The 23,670-nt window shown below is 46.2% G+C and overlaps 1 protein-coding gene across 3 annotated transcripts in view; it reads right to left on the bottom strand.

Annotated features, from left to right (window-relative positions):
- Positions 1–23,670, bottom strand: part of PALS2 (protein associated with LIN7 2, MAGUK p55 family member) — a 208,588-nt gene that overhangs the window by 66,677 nt on the left and 118,241 nt on the right. For all 3 annotated transcript variants that reach the window (XM_075586787.1, XM_075586786.1, XM_075586788.1), the window contains one exon: positions 15,764–15,916. In XM_075586787.1, coding sequence (XP_075442902.1) covers positions 15,764–15,916 — 153 coding nt within the window. The remainder of the gene's footprint in view (positions 1–15,763; positions 15,917–23,670) is intronic.

Genomic DNA, 23,670 nt, shown 5'->3' with positions numbered 1-23,670 from the left:
CACTACTTTATACACCAAACCGACAGATAAAAACAGTCTATTGCATGCCACCGGTTTTCATCCGGCACCATTAAGAGCAGGATTACCCTACTCACAGCTGTTGAGAGTTGTTAGGGTGGTCAGTGATCTGGTTGAAAGGGTCCACCAGGTTAAAATTATGGCGGATAGGTTTATTGCCGGAGGATATAACCAGCAGGAAGTGACTAAGCAAGTTACTACAGCATTAGCAGTGGACAGATAGTCTATTAAGAGATGAGATTAAAAATACTGACGACAACAGAGTACCAGTGTTTACTACCTTCTCAGCATTATCCAGACGTATTAACGGTACTTTTATTAAACACTGTCATCTGTTAGCCACATGGAGTGTCTTAAATGCAAAGGCTGTATGATGTGTAGGAGTGGAATGATTGAGATGACATCATTTAAACATCCGCATTCTGATAGAGATCAAGATCAAGTTATTTCTGACCTGTCACTCGACATCTGTAATCTACTTGATAATTTCCCAGTGCAGTCTTGTCTAAATTGGGAAGACTGTGTAACGCGTAGCTCACCACAAACCAGACGCGACCGCAAGGCTGAGGTAGGGAATTGTATAAACGCCAACCCACAACCGTGAGGGCGCGCCTAGAGTGTAGATCGGTCTTGCAAGCCGGATCAGGAGTACAGGAGGTAGAGTAGTCGTTTATACTTGCTGGGCTTGGATTGGAGAATAGCGGGTTGTTGAGGTTCTTTGCCACGGTCAGGATTGGAGAGTAGCGGATCGTTGGAGTACTTTGCCGAGGCAGGATTGGAGAGTGGAGAGTAGTCGTTGAGGATAGCCGAGCTCAGGAGTAGAGAGTTCAGGAGTCCAGATACGAAGCAGGGGTCAGGCAGCAGCAGGAACAAGGCAGGGTACAGCGAGGCACAAGCCAGAATTGCAGCAAGGCACAAGGCAGGATGCAGCAAGACACAGCGTCACATAAGGTTATGCTCAGCAATGAGTGAATAAGCAATGCAGCTATTTAAAGCGCCATCAGCCAATCAAGAGCCAGGTCGGAGCAGAGGAGGAGAATCCGATAGGCTGCTGGGTCACACAGGTGTGCCCTATGACACGGTCGAATTTCTGGACTCTGTAACTCTGTATTGAACAATTCCATTGCAATAAACCATTTTTTGGTTCAATCATATGTATATTTGGACTTTGTATTGTGCTATTCCACTAACATATTGTACCCAGTTTAGGTGCTAAGCTTTGTTGGAAGGTGCGCTTGCTGAAGGGGTAACTTATTGCGGATTTTAATGCCAGTCCTAAGCCCTATCTTGTGCATACTGTATATACATTTAAATAGGTATTTGGAATCGAATTAGGGTCTAGTTATCTTTTGTACCCTAACTTTGTTTTTGTAGGCTGTCTTATTACATTGGACCTATGGGTTAATATAAACTATGCACTATGTATCGTTTTATCTTATTATATATGTTACCAACGTAAGTGGGGCTATTCAGTTACATAGTAGTTACATACTGTAGTTGCCCCACTTAGTTGTCCGTATCCCATTATGTGTTACCTCTGGGATATGAGATTTAAGGCACAGTCCTTTCACTATCCCTTCACTATAAGGACACTATACAGATACTACCCTGATTGCGGTACCAGTGATCTCTATTTTTGTCCGTATGAGAATGGTCATCACCACCAAGCTAGCTGTTACATTTATTTGGACATATGATGCTATATGCTATGTTGCTGGACATTCTTATTTGTATGTTTATATACTACATACTTATATACTACCTTATTGGTCATCGTCACATTTGCAGACATACCTCAAACCTTACTTTACTGATTATACTTATATAGTCTTGAATTTCAACTAACATCTGTATTGCTTTTACTAATTGAATATGTGGAACTTAAGAATGTGGTACCACCATACACGTGTATTTATATGTCTGTTATATTTGAATATATGAATACAGCAAGCATTTGTATGCATATCTATTGTCATCATCTGCATGTTTGCAATGTCAGTGTTTTATTTATTTGTATTAGGTTTATCTGTACTGCTTACTTAACAATTGTTTGTTTTTACGACACACTGTCATTTTACAACCAGGCTGTATATGGTTTGCAGCATTGGCATCAGGGTTGCTTGGCGCTATTTTTGCATTTGGCGCCCTGAGAGGGTATATATAGCACACTTTTTTAGTACACTGTATCTTGAGTACTTTTTTCAAGCAGACCGAAAAGTCGATCTTTGCTAAATAAAGTGGATTTATTTTTGTGGATGTGATAAAATTCACCCATGAATTTTTATGTGAAATCTGTCCACAAATGTTACAACATAAAACTCTAAAACCTGAATTGCGGGTTGAGAGGGAGAGAGTCCCAAGTGCTATATATATATCCTAAAACCACACCTTGAAATAACTTGTGGAGACAGCAGTGCACAAAAAGGAGCACACCTGGGAGATATTCTAATAGCCTATGCAAAATATATTTAAATGACTCACATCCCTCCCCCCTAAAAGTTTTCCATAAGGCCTAACTTGGCAAGCCAGGTCCTAAGGCACTTTGTGAGAAAGGTGGTACTGTCAGGCCCAACCGGATGAGAACTCACAATCTCTGCTAAATCAGCAGCGGGGTAGCTCTATTTCCGCAGCATACTGTTGAGCTCTGCTCACATCTGTACCTAATCATACTCGTGGACACTCTCGTGGCTTACTTTAAAAGCAGACCACTTCATGGTTACCACTTCAATGTGACTTAGGCTAAGGCCCCGCTCCCAGAGTCAGCGCACCCGCACTGCTGACAGGCGGTGCGCTGAGATACACAGACCGCGATATGCGGTCTGTAGGGAGCGGGAGCCGGAGCGGGAGGTGGGAGGTTTGACAGGGAGGGGGGGCGAGGTTTGACAGGGAGGGGGGGGGGGCGTGGCTTGAGCGGAGGGACCCGCTACTCTCCCCCCCCTCCCTCCACGGACTGCAGGAGGGAGCTGCTACTCTCCCCCCACTCCCTCCACGGGCTACAGGAGGGACCCGCTACTTTCCCCCCCTCCCCGGACTGCAGGAGGGAGCTGCTACTCTCCCCCCACTCCCTCCACGGGCTACAGGAGGGACCCGCTACTCTCCCCCCCCTCCCCGGACTGCAGGAGGGAGCTGCTACTCTCCCCCCCCTCCCTCCACGGGCTGCAGGAGGGACCCGCTACTCTTCCCCCCCCCCCCCTCCCTCCACGGACTCGGGCTGGAGCACTCATACATACACACATACACACACACACACACACGCAGGCAGGCACTCACGCACTCATGCACACACACACATGCAGGCACTCACACACACACACACACACACACACACACACACTCAGGCACACACATACACACACACACACACACACACACAGACAGGCACGCACTCAGACAGGCACGCACCTGCTTTCACTCCACACTCCTCCCCGCTCCCTGAAGCCTCTCCTCCTCCCGAAGCCTCCCCTCCCCATTGGCTCACAGCCACACCACGTGACGCGTCAACGCTAGGAAACACCATTCTCTTGTGTCTCCTAGCGGCTGACGCGCCACAGCGTGTAGTCAGCTGTGCCGCCAGGGGGAACCGGGACCGGCTCGCGAGGATTCCCCTGCTGGTGGGGAACTCGCTACATTGCCGCCCGCGCCAACGAGCGCAGCGGGACCGAGGCCTTATACAGTAAACTCGCTCATCTCTAGTGACCAGCCTCCTGATAGAGTAAAAAAAAAAAGTAAGGGTAACTTCTTTGGCTTTGACTGGCTTGCTGGCATTTTCCTCCTGACCACCATTGTTTCTGTTCAAGAAGAGTTAACTCATCTTCCATGTGCAGAATTGCTATGTTTCTAAACTAAAACACCATTCAATAAAAAAAAGGGGGAAAAAGCAATGGAGATTTAAAAAGTATATATAAATGAAAATTTTCTTGACCGTTCTAGGTCTTTCAACACGATCAATCACAAACTTCTCATTATGGTTTTATAGTAAATTAATTTGAATTAAAGTTTTGCAGTAAAACAAATGTTCTCCTACTTTTCAAACAGTATAAAATTGTTTTGATTTTATGAAAAAGTTCAAAATAAACAGTTAAAAAAACGTTTAAAAAAATGTGTTTGTATTATTGACACTACACAATAAGTTACTTTTTTACACTGCAGAATTTTGTGTGTTTTCTTATTTTTTTATCACTTACGGTACATTTTTATTAATTGTTTTGCAGGGTTATTGGTTGGGGAGGCAGAGAAAAAAAAAAGGAGTGGGATACATCCATACATTTGGGTACAAATCACAGGGGGGGAAGCAGGGGAGGGGTATAGCATTTGTACATATACAATATATTAGAGATCAGTTAACATAGTACACATCACAGCATCCAAAGTATTTTTAATCTAAGTACGGACATATCGCAGCATGTAGGAACCACGGGGCCTAAATTACCGAAAAATGTGAAATTAAGCTATCTAGGTACAGTAAGCAGAGAGTTTATGCATATATACTACAGTATATGCCAGAGTTTATTATTTACTCAATGTAGAAGGGGGGGGGGGGGGCAGTTTGTTTCAAGCTCCTGGCAATAGTGACAATTACAATTTGTGAGATGATTTTGGATTCATTTTTATTTTGGTTGTCTCTAGGTTTCCCTAATATTGTGTATAGTGGATCATGAGGAATGTTGAACTGCAAGATCCTATGTATTAGAACAAGCACTTCCTTCCATAGTGGGTGAATTTTCGGGCATGACCAGAATATGTGCAATATACTGTAGTACCCATAATACCGTCGTCACACCAACACAATGGAGAAACACTTGGGGGTAAGAAGAAACCTGGTAGGAGTCAGGTACCATATGTATATTAGCTTGTAGATGTTCTCTTTGATCATGACACAGTTTGAGTTTGAGTATGAGTTTTTGGAGGAGGCCTCCCATATCTCTTGCCATGTGTCCAAGTTTAAATTGGTCCTTCTCCCTGGCGGTCAGATGATTATAGGGTGTCTGGTTAATTTCGATGGGAGTCAGAGCGTGGTATAACGTAGAGGTAATCCTTTCTGTGAGAGATTAGTGTACAGTAAACACCAGTTCTAGAATGGAGTAGAATGGAGTAACATTATGCGATTGATCCGATTTGTAGATAATTTGATGTAGTGTCGGATCTAGACAAATGTAAAAATTCAGGGAAGGGAATGTTATGAGTAGGTTGTAATGAGGCAAAAGAGGAGACCTTCTCATAGAAAAGAATATCATAGGGATCAATAAACAGGGGTTGCATGGGAGAAGGAGAGTTGGTTAACTGAAACCTGTTTGAGACTCCCATAGATTACACTGTAATATTTTTGTAAATTCAGGAGAGCCAGGCCTCCTAATTTTGAATTGTAGAGGATGTTTTTGCCGACTCTGGGACGTCTATTTTGCCAAAGAAATGTTTATATTTTTTTTTGTACATTGTCTATATATTTCTGGCAGCTTTTCACTGGGAGGGTTTGAAAAAGATAGAGAAATCTAGGTAAAACATTAATTTTTATAGCTGCTATTCTCCCAAACCAAGAGATTATATATGGGTTCTAGGTGGTCAGGTCTTTTATTATCGGATTGAAGGTTTAAAATGTGTGGTGTATAATATAGAGTAGTCATTGATTATTTTGATGCCTAGATATTTTATGTGATTCGGGTTCCATTTAAAGTCGAAGTTAATTTGCAGTAGTTTTACCACTTCTTTAGGGAGATTTATGCTAAGGGCAAAATATATGGTATTATTCATTTTGTATCCCGAAAGGGAACTAAATTCTGATAAGAGTGTGGAAAAGATTATGGAGTGAGGTGAGAGGTTTGAAAGCATCAGTAGTATGTTGTCTGAAAAAAAGAGCTATCTTGAACTCTTCTTTTTTCGAGAGAGATGCCAGAAATGTTGGGATTCGCTCTTATGTGGTAGGCTAGTGGTTCAATGGCCAAGGCAAATAATAGAGGGGATAATGGGCAGCCTTGTCTGGTTCCATTTAGTATCAAGAAAGGGACAGATGGGATAGTACTGGCCCTCGTTATAGCCATTGAAACAGAGTGAAATGTATTAATACTATTTAGATGTTTGGAGTAAAACATATTTGTGAAAGTGTAGCCATCATAAACTGCCAGTCAAGACTATAAAATGCTTTTTCTGCATCTTAGAGTAAAAGGGAGGGACATGTGTATTTCCCCATATGTATGAGATTCACCGTCCTTGTATTGTCAACGGCTTGCCTGCCCGGAACAAAGCCAACCTGATCCAGGTGGATTAGTCTGGGGAGGATATTGTTAAGTCTGGTGGCCAAACTTTTAGCATAGCATTTTAAATCTGTGTATAAAAGGAAAATGGGTCTGTAACTAGAGCACTGCAGATGGTCTTTTCTCTCTTTTGCTCGTAACATATCTCTAAGTAGGGGAAAGGCCTAGGAACATTTAGTTAAATATTTAAGTCACGTATGGGAGGAGTATTGTGGAGAATGTTTTTTAATAAAGGTTGGAGAATCCATCCAGGCCAGGAGCCTTCCCATTTCTGAGGTACTTGGTTCCTTTCTGGATTTGAAGTGGCCGATAGTTTTTTCAAGGGTTACTATATCATTTGGTTCAAGGGTGGTTAGTCGGTCTTCTGCTAAGAAGTTTCAGATTTGTTGTGGTCTCTTGTTTTTATCCAAATCCTCGACCGGGCCAGGTAGATTAGAAAGGGATGCATAATATTCTCTGGATGTTTTACAAATGGCTACAGGGTTGTGGGAAATCAGGTCATTTTTTGTGTATATACTATGGATTTTGGTCTTCATTTGTTTTTGTTTAAGCTTGAGTGCAAGCATTCTATCGGCCTTATTGTTTTTTCATAGCACTTCTGTTAAGTCCATCGCATGGCTTTTTCTAAATTTGTCACCAACAGAAGATTCAGTTCGCCTCTCACCGAGATTACTTTGCCTATAGTTTTTCCGGGAGGGATTTATTTTGGAGGATAGATTCTAATTCGGTTATTTTTTTGTGTTAGTATATTAATTAGTTTTCTCTTTTTTTTCCCCAGGGAATCAGCGCAATCAACCTGCCCCTGATCACCGTTGTGTGTCTCCCAAAGGGTGAAAAAAAGACACCTCTGAGGAGTTATTTAGCTCAAAGTACTTGGTGAGTTCCTCCACAATTAGTTGGACAGTTTGTGGGTTTGTCAATAAATATTAGTTTAAAGACCACAATCTTGTTATTTTTATTTATTTTTTGGTTATCAGGTCCTCCAGTTTAGTTATAATTATAGTGATCCGACCAAGCAGAAGGGCCAATGGTTGCTGAAGAGATGTTGGCTTTGCTGATCGACAAAAATGTAGTTGATACTCGAGTATTTATTGTGAGGATGTAAGTAGAAAGATAAATCCTTCAAGTTGGGGTTAATTCATCTCCAGGAGTCTACGAGCATTCATTTTTTTGACATGGAGACAAGTCCTCGAGTAAAGAGGGCTGCCCGTTGTGGTGATGGGGGGAAGGGGAGCCTATCTAGATTTGCATCAATAATTGTGTTTAGGTCTACAATTCGAAGGCCTTTCTGAACAGATTTTAATAAATGTGTTAACTCCTGGAAGAAAGACTCTTGGTTTTCATTAGGGGCATAGATGTTTATAATTGTTAAATCAGTGGCGCCCAAAGAGCCCGTCATAATTACAATTCTTAAAGAGGAGTCAGTTTTGATTTTATCTACCTTAAAATTAAAATTCTTGTGAAAGAGTGTAGCCACTCCATTTTTCTTTGTAGGGGATGATGAATGGTAGATTTGAGGCTATCATTACTAAATAAGAATGCCTGGTCTCCTTTTTTCAGATGGGTTTCTTGCAGCATAATTATATCACCCCCTAACCTTTTGGCTTCTGACAGAGCTATTTGTCTCTTATGGAGTGAATTCAGGCCCTTGACGTTTTGAAAAATTGTTTTAATTGGCATTGTAATACTTCAATGATATATGGCGTGAGCAAACAGTGATAATATATACAGAAATTTTTTTATCCACTAACTAGAATGGCTGTACACCTATACTACAAAGGGCCTCATGCAGAGAGCAGCGCTATTTAAAATTGGAGAGGGGAATAAAAAGTAGCTTTAATGGAGAGTATTTTTCTCCATATGCAGAAAGGTCCGAAAACTGCATTTAGAATGCTGTCTGCATATGGAGAGTTTCAACCGGCGATATGAGCGCTGTTAAAACTTGTGGAAAAAAAATCGTGTTTTTTTTTTCTCCCCCACCAACCGCCGAGCTCCAGCTTCTTGCCAAAAATTTTTTGAGAAGCAAAATGTTGAAAATCGCGCCATTTTTTTGGCGCGAACAGCCACTAGATGGCGATCGCGCCTCTCTGAATACGGCAGTTTTCAACACTGGAGAGATTTAGGTTCTCTCCAGCCGCGCGGCGAAATTTGCAAATAAAAAAAAAATGGCGCTTTTTTTAAAACTCACCAGTACCTGCCTTTCTACAGGCATTTTTCTCCAAAAAATGCCGCTATTCCCCTTACTGCTGCTCTCTGCATAGGCCCCAAAGTGTATGTATATGTATAATTGATTGTGTGCTCCCTGCGTGGAGACCATTGCAGATGTACTCCCCTACCCTTCCCCACCCACCCATTTTATTTTTCTGTATTCCCCTTCCTTCCCTCCCCTTTTATGTTCTGAAAAAATAATAAAATACAAGTTAAAAAAAAAAAAAATTATACATCAAACTTAGACATTTTTGTGCCAGGACATGTGTGCCAGTCAGTGTACAGTGATGACAAATGCATTGGCGGGCAGGCAAGGGTAGACATGATAGGGTATGGGTATGGGTATGCAGAGAACCCCGGTTTCCAAACTTTGTTTGGGGGGACCAACCTAGGTGGATCCTGGAGCGCAAAAACAGCTGCACTGACAGGGTAAATTATTACAGGGGGGTGGGAGGCTCAACAGCCCAACAGCAGATTGCTGAAGTGCTCATCTGTTTGGGAGTAAGCCCACTAAGAAGGACAAAGGAAAAAGGTGCACAGTAAAGTGTGGGGTAATTTATGCAAAACATAATGCATCAGAATGGGGGAGGTACGGCTACAGAACATTGTAATTATTTACATCACCTGTTGTAACTTTTTTTTTAACTTTTTCAAACATCAGAGAGTTCAAACCGACAGTCAATCTCCAGGTATTCCAAAACAAATATTCAACCTGTGGGAGAAGTATGCTTAAAACATAACATTTAGTGCAGTACCTAGCATGGGCGTCCGCAGGGGGGGGCGCTTGCCCGCCCCTGGATCCTGGGCCGCCAACAGCGGGGAACAGAGGGCACTGGCGTGACAGGATTTAGCGCGCTCTTCTGCAAAAAAAAAAAAACCTCCCTTGTCTCCTGATTGGCTGGCGCGTGTTGGCACACTGCCAGGATTTTTTTTTTTGTCCCTCGCAACCCTATCTCAGCGGTGCGCAAAACTGGGGGGCGCCAAATTATTTAGGGGGGGGCAGCCTGTGCGGCGAAACCTAGGGGCAGAGCAGGGGCAGAGCAGAGCAATGCCAGGCAGAAGATCCGTGCTGTGTTTCCCTGTGCTTGCAGAGGGGGCGGGGCGTCCCTCTGCACACAGACACAAGCCCTCCTCTTCCTGTCTTTACTTGAGTGGGGAGCCGAGCAAGCAGTACATATCGCTATTAAATATTTTATTATTTTAGAGAGTAACTTTGCTATTTAACAAGTGGCTAGTTACTGTGTGTGTGTGTGTGTGTGTGTGTGTGTGTGTGTGTGTGTGTGTGTGTGTGTGTATAGTGATGTCACTGTGTGTGTGTGTGTATATATATGTATAGTGATGTCACTGTGTGTGTATATGTATAGTGGTGTGTGTGTGTGTATATATATATAGTGATGTGTGTGTGTGTGTATATATGTATAGTGATGTGTGTGTGTATATATATATGTATAGTGATGTGTGTGTGTGTGTGTGTGTGTGTGTGTGTGTGTGTGTGTGTGTGTGTGTGTGTGTGTGTGTGTGTGTGTGTGTGTGTGTGTGTGTGTGTGTGGTGTGTGTATATTATATATGTATAGTGATGTGTGTGTGTGTGTGTGTATATTATATATGTATAGTGATGTGTGTGTGTGTATGTATATGTATATATGTATATGTATATATATATATATATATATATATATAATGTGTAGTGATGTGTGTGTTTTGTGATTGAATGTGTGCTGTGATTGTGTGTGGTGTGGGGGGTGTTGTTTGTGTTGTGATTGATTGTGTGCTTGGCGAGACAAACAAAATTGACATTGAAGCATGCTCAGCAGCAGTCAATGCGCACAACCCCACACCCACACACAAACACAGAAATAGCCCTGATCCATACCCCCCACTCGTGCTTGCAAAATTATGCAGGACACCCTGTGCTCATGCTTGGAGAGTTGGTGATGTCACCACTCTCGGCGGCAGCGTGGACGCAGCCTAATTTTGCAAGCGCGAGCTGTTGAAACATATTTGTATTTACATTGTATATCGTTTAATAAAGGGGGGGGGTTCATGTGATTTTGATTACGTCAGGCAGGGGGGGCCCGAGAAATTAAATGGATGAAAAGGGGGGCTCGGCATAAAAAGTTTGCTCACCCCTGCGAGTCTATCTGACCTTCCCTGGCGAGGCCTGCCCTTTCCTGCATGGAGCAAGTCAGGTGACTACTGCTCCATGCCACTCTCGCTTCCCCCTTGTCCTCCTGCTCTGATTCCCTCCCCCCCCCCCTGCTCCGGTCCCCCCTTCCCGTTCCGATTCCCCCCCTGCTCCGGGTCCCCCCTTCCCGTTCCGATTCCCCCCCCTGCTCCGATTCCCCCTTGTTGCGAGTGTCTGAGTTTGTGTCTGAGTGTGTGTCTGTGTGTGTGTGAGATCAGGGGGGGAGGGAATGAATGTGAGGAGGACGGATTCAGGGAGTGGGTTTGAGTCAGAGGGGCATAATTGATGGAGGGGGAAGAGTGAGGAGACAGGGGGTGTAATAGAGGAAGTGAGGAAGAGAGGGGTGAGGGGAGAGAGTGAATGAAGAAGAGAGGGGGTAAGAAAGAGATGGGGCTACACCTTGGGACTATCTGCATTAGAGTGGGGTGTGTGGTGTGTGGTGTGTGGGGTGTGTGTGTGTCTGAGTCTGAGTGAGAGACAGAGAGAGTCTGAGTGAGAGAGAGTCTGAGTGAGAGAGGGATTCTGAAGGGGGGGAGTCTGAGAGAGTCTGAGGGGGAGAGAGTCTGAGGGGGAGAGAGTCTGAGGGGGAGAGAGAGAGTCTGAGGGGGAGAGAGAGAGTCTGAGAGGGAGAGGGAGAGTCTGAGAGGGAGAGTGAGAGTCTGAGAGGGAGAGTCTGAGAGGGAGAGTGAGAGGGAGAGTCTGAGAGGGAGAGGGAGAGTCTGAGAGGGAGAGTGAGAGTCTGAGAGGGAGAGTGAAAGGGAGAGTGAGAGTCTGAGAGGGAGAGGGACAGTCTGAGAGGGAGAGGGAGAGTTTGAGAGGGAGAGTCTGAGAGGGAGAGGGAGAGTCTGAGAGGGAGAGTCTGAGAGGGAGAGGGAGAGTCTGAGAGGGAGAGGGAGAGTGGGAGAGGGAGAGTGGGAGAGGGAGAGTCTGAGAGGGAGAGGGAGAGTCTGAGAGGGGGAGAGTCTGAGAGAGGGAGGGTGTGTGTTTCTGTCTGTCTGTCTGTGAATGAATACAGACACCAACCCACAGTCAGTCAGTCACCCACCCAAGTGTCAGTCAGTCACCCAAGTGTCAGTCACACACGAGTCAGTCAGTCAAAGTGTCAGTCACCCACCCCGTCACCCCCCCCCCCCACAACCACTCTCTCTCTCTGTATAGTTAACATTATGCCCCCCCCTGAAAACATTTCTGCGGACGCCCATGGTACCTAGTACATAGTGCAAGATCAGTAACTGAACTTTGGAGAGTATCTCCGGAATGAGTAAGATGTTATCAACCAGTAACCCACGTCAAGAACGCACCAACAAAAAAGTAATCCTGGGATGCTGTCATGGGCTCCATCTTACAGTATGGTCAGCTCTGGCTGCTGAGGTACGTTTCATTTTTTCTTGCCTTGGAGTTGAAATCTTCAACCATGCCGGTCGTTGTGGTCTAGGTAGAGGACGGGCCACCTGAGGGACCTCCGGGTCCTCTAGTTCAAGTAAACCTAGTGATCTCAGTTTTTCTTCGCCTTCTTCTGGTGACAGGACAATGTGTAGTGTCCATTTATAGGTGAACAGCTGCTTGCAGGGGAATCCCCAGCGGTAACAAATTTGATTGGGTCGCAGTATCTGGGTGATCTGCGTACACATTGTTCTTTTGTTTAGCGTAGTTTGGGCGAAATCACGGAAGATAAGAAGCTGGAAATTATCTTGCTCAATCTTTGGGATGGATCTAGGAGCTCTTAATATCTCCTCCTTAGTACGGAAGTAGTGCAGGCGGACGATCACGTCTCGTGGTTTTGCCGGATCAAGGTTTTTAGGTCTAGGAAGCATGTATGCTCTGTCCGTCTGGATTCCATCTAATATTTCAGGTAAGAGAAGAAAAGGTGGATGAGGACGCATCAAGTTGGACATTATCCACATATTCTGGTATTCCTCCAACTCACAAGTTATTATGCATTGATCGGTTCTCTGTAACCTCCAGTTTCTTGAAGATGATTTTGACCTGAGTTTTTACTTCATGTATTTATTGGGCCTGGGACTCCTAGACAAGGGTGGTGGTGTCCACTTTTTTCTCCAAGTCTGCAATGTTGTCCCCCTATTGTGGCAATTTCATACTTAAGGCTATGCTGTATGGTCTGTATTTCAGAATGGAAAGAACTTTTAATGTCCTGAATAAATGCTAGCATTTTCGAGTTGAGCAGGGTGTCTACTTTCTCCTCGGAGCTTAATTCTAGATCCGTGTCTTCACCTGAGGTAGACACTTCTTGTCCCTTAGTCCCAAAGGCGCTTTGTGAAGAAGAGGGATGCCTCCTGCGACTGTGGTGTTTTTTTTTACTGCTGGGGTGCCATGAGTGTTGGTGATCGGCAAGGGTTTATAAGGAATTAGAGCTGAGTTTGTCCAGGTGATGCATATTTTAAGTTGAATAAAGCCCCCTCATTCCCGAAGCATCTCACTCACTTGCCCATTTGGTTTGGTCTTGTGTGTATACAGCTTTATTATTATTATTTGCTGTTATTTGCTTAACTTTGTAAGTACAATACGTTGCGTGTTTTTAAATTTATTTTTTTATATATACCTTAATACTGTGGGGGGCGAGGGAGCTTTTGGCTCAGCAGTGCGTCCAAGCCACCTCAGGGAGAGTGTGAAGCTTGGCCTTGGGGTTCACCCTGTTTGGATCTAGAGGGTTTGTATTTGCTAAGCAAACAAGGAGCTGTAGAGGCCTGGTTTTACTCTCCTTATTTCACAGGGACCACTGCCAGGCGGTTTTGGAGCCTGAGGCAAGGTGTAGTCCCTGGGTGGGGAGTGTATTGCTTACTGGGCTGGTTCCTTTTGTGATCAGCCTTCCTCTTCATCTTTCCAGGAGAGGAGGGCTGCTATACTATCCCTCTGTGCACACCTAGTCTTCCGATTGCTCGCTCTTCTGGAGGTAGGTTCCGGAGACCCGCGTCCTCCGCCTTGCACCGCTACTTCTAACTCCGCTCTCGGAAGTGTGCCTCGGAGTTTGCCGGCACTTTCCACTGCCTCCAAGTCGTAGTGCTCCTCTCCCGGGACCACTCTCTCGCTCATTTGTGAGGCTTTCAGATGCGGATGAGCGCCATCTTGCAACACATGGTGTCGACTTTTTTTTAAAGACAAGTGTAGTCCACGGATGTTGGGCTACCTGGCACAGACTTTAAAAACAAATCTGAGCTCAAACTGTGCATCCTCTCTGCTCAGCGGTTGGCCATGTCCCCGGAATTTTGAGATTAACTATGTAAGGTGATTTGGCCAAATGTAATCCTGGTGGAAAATTGCATTACATAAATGAGTACTTTAGTATTAGGTGATATCTTTTTTAATTTGGACTGACAATTAATATTTTGGGACATGCTTTTGAGAGTTCTACTCTCTTCCTTAGGTCAGGCAATACGAATTTACAAATTATTCCAGGTGTTTAACATAGATGTCAAATCACAGATGTTAAAAGGTATGGAATCGTATGTAAATTAGTATTGCTCGACAATAGGAAGAGAGTAGAACTCTCGAAAGCTTATTTTAAACTATAAACTTTTAGTCTAAATGTAACGGTGTTTCCCCCCCCCCCCCAATCTCACATTGGCCCCTTTCTTGAGGAAACTGCCCCATGTTACATGTAATTTAGTGTGGTGCACCTGCTGGCTTACAGGACTCCTGAGTCTCCCGCTTGATGGTGTTATGGGGAAGGTCAGGACAGGCTTCTGGGGACATACCAAGTACGTACTCACGGTGACAGCGCCTCCATCTATTGCAGGCCCCAGGATATGGGGTGGAATCCCTGGAATAGAACGTCCCACTCAGGGATGAGAGATTCCAGTCTCACAACCGCTTCTTTATAATCAGGAACACTTTATTGCACCAACAGCATACACTGGAGCAGCATACACAGCAGTACAGGAACACAGGAGTTCTCCTGCAGGATGGACCTGGCCTTACACTCCCAGTCAAGGCCCTGGAAGCAGGCCTAGCTCTTCCACTACCCCCTATCAGAGTAGTAGGAACAGTCTACCCGCCTCTCCCCTAAGGGAGGGCCCACAGATCGACAGAGCCCTGCACAACTGGGTTTGGTGACTGAGCTCCTCTCAGGGTAGGAGCAACTGACTAAATACAGGAAATGCAGATCATTAAGACAGATACAACAAGAGCCCGCCCCTGTCCCTTATTGGACACAGGCCTGACTGCACTGCTTTCTCTGCCTCACTGATCTGCAGTGAGTGGGGAGAACCCATGATTACTCCTGGCAAACTTACCCTTACTAAGTATTACTGCCAGGAGGAGAAAGAACTATAGCCCCAAAACTACCCAGGGCTACATAAATAAAAAAAGTTATCACTGGATACTGAAGTGCTCCACTTGTGAAAGGGCAAAATAAATAACACGGACACTTCTATATAATTCATTACATACATAAAATGCCTGTTTGTGGACTTTGGAGTAGACATACTATTTTATATTGATATTTAAAAAAAAAAAAGTATAATGCAGACAGGAAGAAATACTTTAAAAAAGGAAACAATCTAGAGGTGAAGATTGGACGTCCACACAAGGGTGCATTCTTACACAGGACCAAAGTGAACAGTCAGTTCACAGTCAGTGGTACAGTAGACAGTGGTCAGTGGTAAAGTAGATAGCTTACATTAAATCTAAGGGATTCATTGAAGTGTCTTGAAAGATCTGCAAACATTGCCATGCAGCGACTTTCACAGTAATACACCATGTACCAGTATACATGCACACATACATTATACACACACACACACACACACACACACACACACACACACACACACACACACACACACACACACACACTATACAAATACGACAGGATCCTCTTTGACAACTAATATCATTATCTATACATAGAGCTAGGAGACATAATTATTATTTCTAAATAATATAAGTTATTGCCAACTGCTGTTTAAGAAGGATGTAACATTTAGATAGTAATGTTTTCCTAGCAGCTCCAGAAGTTGCTAGACGACAACAATTAAAATAACGCTCGATGTCTGTCAAATTGCACATTTGTAGGAAACTTTGAAGATCGAGAGGGGTCTGTAATACTTTGGTATTATATTGTACAATAAGCTACTACAGTACTTACCAATGCCTCCCCTGCTCTTTTATGAATGCCAACCATGCGAATGGCGTCAACTGGTGCTAGCTGGTTGCTCACTGAAGAATTATTGATTTCCGGGCTAGAGGGAGGGGAATCATAACATTTTGATGCTACTACATCATGGGTTTCTAAGAGAGACTGGAAAGAAAAAAAATATTTGTAAATACAGTTGTAAACTAAGAGGACTTTTTTAAACTTACAAGAGCATTCATGTGCATTAGTGTCACTTTCTCTCATTGGCCCTTTCTTTTAATTATGCAGCAAATCAGCTTCACTTTATTATGACATTCTAGTTCAATTTATTTGAAGAAAAAATCTTCACTGACAAAGAGAAGTTGCTTAGTTACCTATTTAATGTGTCTCTATCATTCAAACTTTTACAACAAAGAAAAATTATCAACAGAGGCTCCCAGAAGTACAAACATCGTTTCTATGCCTATTATTTCAGCATGCAATTTACTTGTATCTGCATTTTTAACAATACACTGTATTAAATTCCACATTATGAGCCTTCAGACACATCCTTTGATAATTAATATAATAAAATTACAGGTAACATTAGACTTGCCTCAGTCATAAGTTAGAGCAGAATTTGTTTTTGTTTGTAGTAAAATGATTATTAGTTGAAAATAAACTTCGAACGTGATAGTCACAATTTGAGCACAAGTGATCTATATTACCAGCACAACAAGTTAGGGCAAAAGATACATTTATTGCACACAGGCCCAACATTTCGGTCCCTGACCCATGAAGAAGGTCCCCCTGGGGGACAAAATGTTGGGCCTGTGTATATATATATATATATATATATATATATATATATATATATATATATGTGTGTAGCGGTCATGTAAAATGGCTACAGTCATCTCTCCTGCTGACAGTAAGGCCTGGTAAGTTGTGGGCATGCCAGCAGTAATTATGGAGGTTTGCCCTCACACCCTGGTGGGGTGCCCTGTGTATGGATGGGAGTGGTCACATGCTCTGATTCCATGGTTAGTGATGTCAGAGGTGTGTCAGCTTCCAGAGTGTACATAAGGCACAGCACTGTGTCTAAAAGTTAGTCCAGTTCTGTAGTTCTGCCAGAGTTCTATCTGAGTCCTGAGTTATGTTATAGTAGCTGAGAAGGAAGACTGTGTCCAGGGACCTGGCACAGGGTAAAGACATCCCGGCTGGGATAGGGAATCCCTATTAAAGGAGAATTACACCTTTTAAAGGGAAGCACTGACTGATATGGGTGGCTAGAGGAACTACTGCGAGGGGCAGCTAGCCCACATCAACCAATAAAGATGCTCTTAATCACAAACCCTCTCGTGTACATGTGTGGAGTGAATGTACAGAGAGGAGCACCACAGAGGAGTTCCTCGCCAGGACCATCCCCAAGAGACCGAAGGGACCCTGATGGAGGTGGAGGCGCTGCACTGGAACTAGGTAGGACTCAGCACACTACCTCAGCTGCCTGTCTGGACGGGTCCTCCCCATACACCATCATGCGGGAGACTCAGGAGTCCTGTTGCCAACAGGTGCACCACCAGACTCTACCACACTGTAATGGGGACCGGTTAGACCACAGGGGCCAATGTGAGATTGGGTGGGTCAGGCCGGGCCAGAAATACCGTTACATTTGGAGGCGAGCTGCTGAGATCAGATCTGTCAACAGGACAGGCTCTAGCTAGGCACACTGGGAAACAGGGAGAGCGTCTGCTGCCACTCTGTGCTGCGTAGGGACGGACCTAGGGGTGGTCAGGGGCTGACAGGGTATTGTCAGTTCGCAGGGACGACCTAGGGGCCTGAAAGGAGTGAGGGGTCTGGAGCCAGGCTATAGCTGACCGAGTCACTTTGAGGTAGTGCTAGTTGGTAGGACGCCAGAAGGGATAGCCTGTTAACGTGGTCAGGAATCCTGGAGAGGGTCTGCGCTAGGCTGACCAAGAGAGGTAGACGCCCCAAGTACTGCATGGCAGAGCCAGAGTACTCTAGCCCATTCCAGACACTTACCATAGGGAGCACAGACTGGGAGGAAGGAGTCACAGCAGACACTGAGAGAGTGAGCCTAGCCTGAGGTAGTGCAACATGAGTCCAGCCTAGATCAGGTACACATGTGGTGGTGCATCTGAGCAATCTTTATTGTACTGGTGTGGTGGCTGCCCCGCAGAGCGGAGCCCCATGTACGATAATTGGTACGAGAGTGTGACAACCCAAGGAATGGAGGATCCACGTGGTGCGGAGAGCCCAAAATGGCGACCAGAGGCTGATGGGGAAGGCACCCGTGGCGTGCGCCCCACTGAAGAGCAAACTGTCGCTGAGCTGTCTTTAACTGATCTGCTCTGGAGTGGAGCGAAGGCCGTGGCTGCCCCGTTTTTGTCCTGTCTGGGACACCGAGGGGCCACCCTTGAAGAGTGTGAAGACATTGTGATAACTGGGGGGGAACCCAGCGAGAAGAGCAAACAAACTGACATTTCGGGCTTAAAAGCCAACCAAAATGGCGGTTCCCGCTTGCTAGGGAGACCGCATGGGCCAGTCGCAGAGAAAATGGCTGATACAGAACTTGCAAAGAGCTGGCCGGAAATGGCGCGAACAGCAGAGCCCCGCCCTGATGGGGGGTATGGCGCGAAAGCTATGGCTGCGCCTTCATGGACAGTGACTCACTCGGCCCCTGTGCTGAGTCAACCGCTTAGTCTATGGGACCCTCCCCTGATTTCCACCAGGGGGAGTGACTTTCAATTATGGCCTGTGGGAATGCACCCACTGGGCCCAGGGACTGATATCCAGACGGCGCCACTACAAGAAGTAGTTCCGGCCGCGGAGGTAACGTGCAAAAAGGAGGGATATTTTGCACGGAAAGCAGCAGCCAGGAGAAGGCGGGAACTAGCCGCGGCCCAAGAATCCCACTCTGATGAGGAAATTGGCGCGAAAACGCAGACCGCGCCCACCAGGACTGAGAAAGGCGCGGCCTTAATTAAGGGGCATGCTATTCCCCTGTGGGATCCGCCCATAATTGCAACCCCTGGGGGCGGGTTCCAGCTATGCCAGCGGAAGGAGGAGCCGAAGCAGGAAGTGGCTGGCCCAGAAGCTTCTACCGGTCAGTTGCGAGGAACCACTGACCTGGAGAGACCCATACTGAAAGTGGTCCCTACCAAAAGAATGGCCTGCTCCTCCACTGTGGGAACTATGGTATCCACCCAGCCCTACTCGGTACCCGGCGGGGTACTGGTAGTCAGGGTGGCTAACACCGAGACGGTGGTCGGGCTCTGCCTGCAATGCGGGCTGCCCGGAGGCATTGTTAATACGGCGGCACGCTGCCCACAATGCGGGACATTATACTTGTGGCCAATGCCGACGTTCATTCCGATCCAATCTGCTGACCCCCCGGGGGATACGGCTAGGCGCTCCGCCGAGTCCCCTGGTGCACTGTGGATCAATCGTGCAAGTCCCGGAGAAAGGGGACTGGAGTCGATTAAATCGGCTGGGTCAGCAGCAACCGAGACGGTCGGGTCACCCCCCGACCGCGCTGAGAAAAGACTATCGCCCCGATCGGTGACCCCTAAGTCGGGGAAGGCAGATTACTCGGATGAGGATCTCCGCGAGCTAGCGGAGGTGAAATCGAGGCCCAGAACAGAACCGGGGAGGACGACACCCCGTGGCGTGAGTAGCAGCCTGGAGAACAGAACGTCCCCCGCAGATCGGCGAGCCGAGAGACGGAGTCCCTCCGTCCCAGGATATGGTGGCGACGGGCGAGAGACGCCTACACCCCTGCGGACTGGTAAGAGAAGCCCCATCACTTACCTTGTCCCGGCAGACGGCGTAGCGGTAGGAAGGCCGTGCCAGGCCCAAGACGCACGTGCGGAGACGGCATCACTTCCGGTGAAGACGACGGCGGAGCATCCGGATGTCGTCATCGAGGAAGAGATCCCGAATGGGGGTCCAATCCAAGATGGCGGCGCTTCCGGTTCCGGGGAGGACATCACTTCCGGTGGCGACGGAGGAACCGCTGGGGAAGACGCAGCGACGCTTCAGCGATCGGGGGAAGGTCCCCGATCACCTCAAAGGCCCAGGAGTTGGATGGGCGATCCGAGGACTGAGGAGGGTGAGCTATCCTCATTGGACCAGTCTACGGACAGCCGAGAACGGGTCGTAACCCCGTGGGGTCCAATCGCTTGCCCTTATGTCCCATCCCACGCCCTAGATAAAACCCCTGCCCCCATCACCTGTTCCACGGGATCCCCGCCTAGTCTGGAACTTGTGGACATACCTTTGGGGGGGGAGGAGAGACGGACTGGGGAAAGACAGCGCAGTTGCGCTACGGAGGGCATTTCTCGGGGAGGGGGAGAATTAGGCAAGGCCGCGGTAGGCCGGTGGTTGCCTCCTGTGACCAATAAAACAGAGGACAAGGCCCTGGGATCATCACGGTGGTCCGTACCACGGTCGGCACGGACATCGGGGGTATTCTCATGGGGGGATGCGGAAGAGAGTGACTCAGGGGATTCACACAGGTTCAAAGAACACCGTTGGTGGGCCCCACTCTTTGAAGGTTATGTGGCCTGGATGGATCGTACGCGATTCCTCATCCGTAGGGAAGATGTAGTTGATTTTTGGTGGGCCAAGGGAGAATTCACCCCTGAACAGCGAGACAGAGAGCTGCAGGAACGGTGGTATAAGCTTGAGCACAGGGAGATAGAGCCCATGGGTCCCGACACACTGTCCGATCCTGTGGATCCTGACGAACCCCTATCATGGGTGCTACCTGGGAGGGCAGGTAGGACTGACCTAATTAGGATCAGTAGAGCGGAACGGGTAATAATGGCTCGATACAAGTCTTCCCACGGGTTGGAGTACCCTTATGTCCCTGAACCCCTCATGGAGGAGATAGAAGAGAACAGGGAAAGGTGGCTTAGGGAAACCATCGAGATGTACCTAGTCAATAAGGGGAGTGAAGTTACAGGAAGGAGGGCAGAGGACAGAATAGATCACCTGATGCGAGTGTGGAGTATAGGGAGGAATATACACAAACACAGGGTGACCTATAGGCCCGAGAGGGGACTGCCTAGGCACTATCATGTCACGGTCCTGGACATGGGTGGTAGAGAGGTTAAGAAACCTGACCCGAGCCACTATTATTAGGGGGTACTAAGGCATTTTGCGGGCTCGTGGCTGCTGGTCGGGGCGGGCTTGGCGAGATGTTACTGTGGTCATTTTTTTTGTATAACGGATATCTGTGATGTTAACAATTATGTGTTATGTGTTACAGTGCTTCCTGGAAGAAAGTATTTAAATTTAGGTCCCAGCGAGGGCGATGGGATTCACCAGGGGGAGAATGTAGCGGTCATGTAAAATGGCTACAGTCATCTCTCCTGCTGACAGTAAGGCCTGGTAAGTTGTGGGCATGCCAGCAGTAATTATGGAGGTTTGCCCTCACACCCTGGTGGGGTGCCCTGTGTATGGATGGGAGTGGTCACATGCTCTGATTCCATGGTTAGTGATGTCAGAGGTGTGTCAGCTTCCAGAGTGTACATAAGGCACAGCACTGTGTCTAAAAGTTAGTCCAGTTCTGTAGTTCTGCCAGAGTTCTATCTGAGTCCTGAGTTATGTTATAGTAGCTGAGAAGGAAGACTGTGTCCAGGGACCTGGCACAGGGTAAAGACATCCCGGCTGGGATAGGGAATCCCTATTAAAGGAGAATTACACCTTTAAAGCACTGACTGATATGGGTGGCACTGACTGATATGGGTGGCTAGAGGAACTACTGTGAGGGGCAGCTAGCCCACATCAACCAATAAAGATGCTCTTAATCACAAACCCTCTCGTGTACATGTGTGGAGTGAATGTACAGAGAGGAGCACCACAGAGGAGTTCCTCGCCAGGACCATCCCCAAGAGACCGAAGGGACCCTGATGAGGTGGAGGCGCTGCACTGGAACTAGGTAGGACTCAGCACACTACCTCAGCTGCCTGTCTGGACGGGTCCTCCCCATACACCATCATGCGGGAGACTCAGGAGTCCTGTTGCCAACAGGTGCACCACCAGACTCTACCACACTGTAATGGGGACCGGTTAGACCACAGGGGCCAATGTGAGATTGGGTGGGTCAGGCCGGGCCAGAAATACCGTTACATATATATATATATATATATATATATATATATATATATATATCTGCAACCCTGCCTTTCCCCATTATCACCCAGCACACAGCACTTCCACTGCAGCAAGGGATTCTGGGAAATGACATGCAAATGAGCACACAGTGCCACTTTTTGCTTCAAAAACCAATGGTTTTTGAAGCAAAAAGTGGCACTGTGTGCTCATTTGCATGTAATTTCCCAGAATCCCTTGCTGCAGTGGAAGTGCTGTGTGCTGGGTGATAATGGGGAAAGGCAGGGTTGCAGACCTGCCTAAGACATGCAGATGAGCATACAGTTGTATTTACATTTGCATATTTGCTTTGCTGTGGAGGGTTTTTGTCACTTTTTTTACTCACCATAACTTAACTCTGTATATATATATATATAAATAATATTTGGTCATGCTTAAATATAAAAAGTGCATGCTTGCTTACATATAATCTCAGAACACCGAAAGAGACTCTTGCATGAATTCAAATTTATGAAATTATTTGGGACACTCACCGGTGGCTTAAGCCGAGACCACATCTTCATGAGCCACTACACAAGAGAACTCTCTTCCCATGAGTGCCAAGGCCCATGTCTATGAATACTGCACTGTATGAATGCACACACACCTGCCTCTTATACATACAAATACAATGTAATTCTATCCCTTTACACCAATAGGGACCACATAGTCCCACACACATGCACAGAAATGCAACACTTTCTTACATTTCAACATCTACCCAACACCATTGTTATACACTCCCCGTCTACATACTCCTTTTGTAAAGCGCTGTATACACTGTATGCATTTTATAAATTAAGATTTACAAACATACCTGTACACATATACACACACACAGACACACACATACATACATGCTTACTCTAACATCACAAACATTCAGGGACCATTTAACACCATGAGTCATAAATCGCATACTGCACAGGGGGAGGGATAGGCTTCACCCACAGAGAAAAAATTCCTAGCTGTCTTGTTTGAAAGTAAATTTCTTGGCTTAATCAATTGTAAGATCGTCCGAAGAAGAAATCACTGTATCTCAAAAGCTTGCACAAATAAAAGCATTTTGTTAGCCACAGAACGGTATTGACAATTTGTTTTTAAATAAATATACAGCTAAACCCCGTTATAACGCGCCTCGTTATACCGCGATTCGGTTATAACGCGGTTTTCCCGTGGCTCCCGTTTAAAAAAAAAAAAAAAAAACAATTTAAAATTTTTTTTTTTTTTTTTACATTTTTTTTTTTGCACACTGCACACACTGCACACACACTGCTCATTGCTCACACTGCCACACTGCACACACACTGCACACTGCACACACACTGCTCATTGCTCACACTGCACACACTGACACACTGCACACACACTGCACACACACTGCACACACACTGCACACTGCGCACACTGACACTGCACACACACTGCTCATTGCTCACACTGCACACACTGACACACTGCACACACACTGCTCATTGCTCACACTGACACACTGCACACACACTGCTCATTGCTCACACTGCACACACACTGCACACACACTGCTCATTGCTCACACTGCACACACACTGCTCATTGCTCACACTGCACACACTGACACTGCACACACACTGCTCATTTCTCACACTGCACACACGGCACACACACTGTACACTGCACACACACTCCTCATTGCTCACACTGCACACACTGACACACTGCTCATTGCTCACACTGACACACACTGCACACTGCTCACACTGACACACACTGCAGCACACATA

The sequence above is a fragment of the Ascaphus truei genome, chromosome 2 (assembly GCF_040206685.1).
Source record: "Ascaphus truei isolate aAscTru1 chromosome 2, aAscTru1.hap1, whole genome shotgun sequence".
Lineage (NCBI taxonomy): Eukaryota > Metazoa > Chordata > Amphibia > Anura > Ascaphidae > Ascaphus > Ascaphus truei.
The sequence above is the reverse complement of the archived record's forward strand: the minus strand, read 5'-3'. Positions and strand labels throughout refer to the sequence as shown.